The 3,348-nt window shown below is 58.3% G+C and overlaps 1 protein-coding gene across 2 annotated transcripts in view; it reads left to right on the top strand.

Annotated features, from left to right (window-relative positions):
- The window catches only part of CUNH19orf38 (chromosome unknown C19orf38 homolog), a 29,644-nt gene extending 28,027 nt beyond the window's left edge, over window positions 1–1,617 (top strand). For both annotated transcript variants that reach the window (XM_017863255.1, XM_017863256.1), the window contains one exon: window positions 1,063–1,617. In XM_017863255.1, coding sequence (XP_017718744.1) covers window position 1,063 — 1 coding nt within the window. In that variant the 3' untranslated portion in view covers window positions 1,064–1,617. The remainder of the gene's footprint in view (window positions 1–1,062) is intronic.
- Window positions 1,618–3,348: the final 1,731 nt, after the last annotated feature.

The raw sequence follows: 3,348 nt of genomic DNA, 5'->3' as shown, positions 1-3,348 counted from the left end.
AGACAGAGTCTCGCTCTGTCACCCAGGCTGGAGTGCAGAGGCGTGATCTCAGCTCACTGCAAGCTCTGCCTCCCGGGTTCACACCATTCTCCTGCCTTAGTCTCCCAAGTAGCTGGGACTACAAGCGCCCGCCACCACGCCTGGCTAATTTTTTGTATTTTTAGTAGAGAGGGGGTTTTACCATGTTAGCCAGGATGATCTCAATCTCCTGACCTCGTCATCCGCCTGCCTCGGCCTCCCAAAGTGCTAGGATTACAGGCGTGAGCCACTGCGCCAGGCCAATATTATTTATTTTTTATTTATTTATTTTTTGAGACAAAGTCTCACTCTGTTCCCCAGGCTGGAGTGGAGTGGCAGGATCGCGGCTCACTGCAACCTTCACCTCCTGGGTTCAAGTGATTCTCCTGCCTCAGCCTCCCGAGTAACTGGGATTACAGGCCTGTACCACCACACCCGGCTAATTTTTATATTTTTCTGAGAGACAGGGTTTCACCATGTTGGCCAGGCTAGTCTCGAACTCCTGACCTCAGGTGATCCACCCGCCTCAGTCTCCCAAAGTGCTAGGATTACAGGCGTGAGCCACCACACCCAACAGAGGAGATAATAGTTGTGTTCACTTAGCAAAGAAGAGCTTATGATGTGCCATTTGCTTTATCAGTTTTATTCTTTTAAGCCTCATAGCAGCCCTTAGCTGGGCATGGTGGCACATGCCTGTAGTCCCAGCTACTTGGGAGGCTTAGGCAGGAGAATCGCTAGGAAGTGGTGGGTACTAGCATTCTCCCCATTTTGCAGAAGGGGAAACTGAGGTATAGAGGGGTTAAGCCACACAACTGAGGTTACACTGCTATAAAGTGATGGAACTGGGGTTTGAATCCAGGCTCTCTGGTCCCCAATTTAGCAGAGAGGAAGGCAGGAGAAGGGAAGACCAGGACAGGTGGGTGTGGGTGGAGGCAGGATGAGAGGAGACCTGCTGGGCAGAGTCTCAGGCTCAGAATATGAAGAAACCCTAGATCCTGAAACCCCAAGTCACCCACTTCTGTGTTTCTTCTTCCATTGACAAAGAAAACGATGCCAGAAGAAGACCCGGCCACCTTGGATGATCACGCAGGCACCACTGCCACCTGCAGCAACTCCAGGACCCGGAAGAGACCCACTTCTACGTCCTCCTCGCCTGAGATCCCCGAATTCAGCACTTTCCGGGCCTGCCAGTGAGGCTGAGGACTGGGGGCCCCCTCCTGTCTCCAGGCATTCGGGGGCCTGAGGTCCTTCCAGCTACTTCTGGAGGGGCTCTGTCGGCTGCTTTCTCAGGGAATTGCACAGAGGAAAGGAAGGGGATTTTCATCACAGAGGAGTGGGAAAGGGAACAGAGGCATGGGCCTGGCACAGGACAGACAACAGGAAGTTCCCCTCTCTTACCTTCAGCTCCTCAGGACCACCAAAGAAGATGTCAGGACCCCTTCTTGTCCCCCAGCTGGGCCATAAGAGGTCTCAGGTCTCTGCACACCCCTGGAATTCCTCCCTTCCCTGCTGGGTTTTTGAGCATAGGGTGCCCTTGGGTGTGTTTTGTGTCTGCCTGCTGGCTTAAGTTATTAATTATAACACAGGTCAGGGGGTTCCCAGGCCTCTATGGAGTGGAATCCTTCAAGCTGGGGACCTCTGGATCCCATGGTTGGATGGCTGGGGGGTGGGGCATGCCTGAATTCACCAAATTTGAAGCATCTCTAGGGGCAGTCAGGGTGGTATATGCGGAAACTCCTGAGGGTGTGGGGAGTGAAGCAGTGCCATGCCGGGGTCTCTGCAATGGTACTTGGATTAGAGGGTTTAGGAGGTGGAATGACGGGGGCGTAGGGGCGGAGGGACATGAAGGAGAATGAGGGCCCCTCGCAGTGGCTCACACCTATAATTCCAGCACTTTGGGAGGTCGAGGCGGGAGGATTGCTTGAGCCCAGGAGGTCGAGGCTGCAGTAAGCTGTGATGGCACCACTGCACTCCAGCCTGGGCAACACAGTGAGACCCTGTCTCAAAAAACAGAAGGGGCTGTGCACAGTGGCTCATGCTTGTAGTCCCAGCACTTTGGGAGGCCCAGATGGGCAGATCACCTGAAGTCAGGAGTTGAAGACCAGCCTGACCAACATGGTGAAACCCTGTCTCTACTAAAAATAAAAATATTGCTGGGCGTGGTAAAGCATGCCTGTAGTACCAGCTACTCGGGAGGCTGAGGCAGGAGAATCACTTGAACCCAGGAGGTGGACGTTGCAGTGAGCCGAGATGGAGCCATTGCATTGCAGCCTGGGCAACAGAGCGAGACTCCGTCTCAAAAAAAAAAAAAAAAAAAAAAAATGAGGCGTAAATGAGGTCTAGGGAAGAGTTAAAGCTGGGGTGCTGGGAAGTGGCCCAAGCCCACTGTATCGCCCAAAAGGGATGGAGTCACCCAAAATGAAGGGGGATGCGGAGAGAAGACGGGTTCGTGTGGCGGGAGAGGGGCCCTGCGCCTGGTGGGGCGGGACTCAGCAATGTTGGAGGAGGGGCTCAGCGGGGAGGAGGTCAAAGGGTATCTTGTGCGAAAAGAGACAAACATTAAGGATTAAGAAGGGAGTGTAGGCAGAGATGATGGGGAAGGGAGGAAGAGCGGTTGAATGTCGGGGAGGGGTCCTTTCAATTGGACTCAGGTTGCTCCTAGAGGCCAGGGCTCATCGGAAATGGTCGGTGCGCGGGGCCGGGGTAGAGGGGGTGGGGTAAGAGGTTGGGGCCACGGGGTGGGGGCGTGTCCCTGGCGCTGGCCACGCCCTTTCCCCCGCCCGTCCCCAGAGAGGGGCGCCCGACAAAGCGAGTCCGGGTGGGAGGGCGCGGACAGGTACGGGGGCGGGGCCTCGTCGCGGCTGGGCCCCGCCTCCCTGCGGGCTGCCTTACAAAGCCGGGAGGGTCCGAGGGGCGGGGCCCGGCCTCAGGGGCGTGTCCATGTCGGGGCAGGGAAGCCGCATCACGAAGCGCGGCTGCTCCTGCGGGGCGGGGCCCAGGGCGTGTCCGCGCGACAGAGCACCGCCCCCGCCATCCCCGCACAGCCTCACTCGAAAGCAGCCGTTAATGAGGCGCCAGCCTGGGGGCGGGGCCCAGTCCTCCGAGGGGCGTGTTCTCGCGCCCGAGCACCGCCCCGGACGTACCCTCCCGCCCCGTAGTTCCCGGGCGGTGGAGCCACCTCACAAAGCGGCGACCGTTCTCGCGGGGCGGGGCGAGGCCGGTCCCGCCCCACGGGGCGCCCTCTCGCTCGCTCACTAGCTCCCCGCGCCGAGGGCGGCCAGCAGGGGGCGCTGCACCACGGGGCCGGATCGCGGCGACGGTGGCGGCGGC

The sequence above is a fragment of the Rhinopithecus bieti genome, unplaced genomic scaffold (genome assembly GCF_001698545.2).
Source record: "Rhinopithecus bieti isolate Rb0 unplaced genomic scaffold, ASM169854v2 scaffold_70145, whole genome shotgun sequence".
Taxonomy (NCBI): Eukaryota; Metazoa; Chordata; class Mammalia; order Primates; family Cercopithecidae; genus Rhinopithecus; species Rhinopithecus bieti.
Note: the sequence above shows the minus strand (reverse complement) of the source record. Positions and strands in the feature narration are given on the sequence as shown.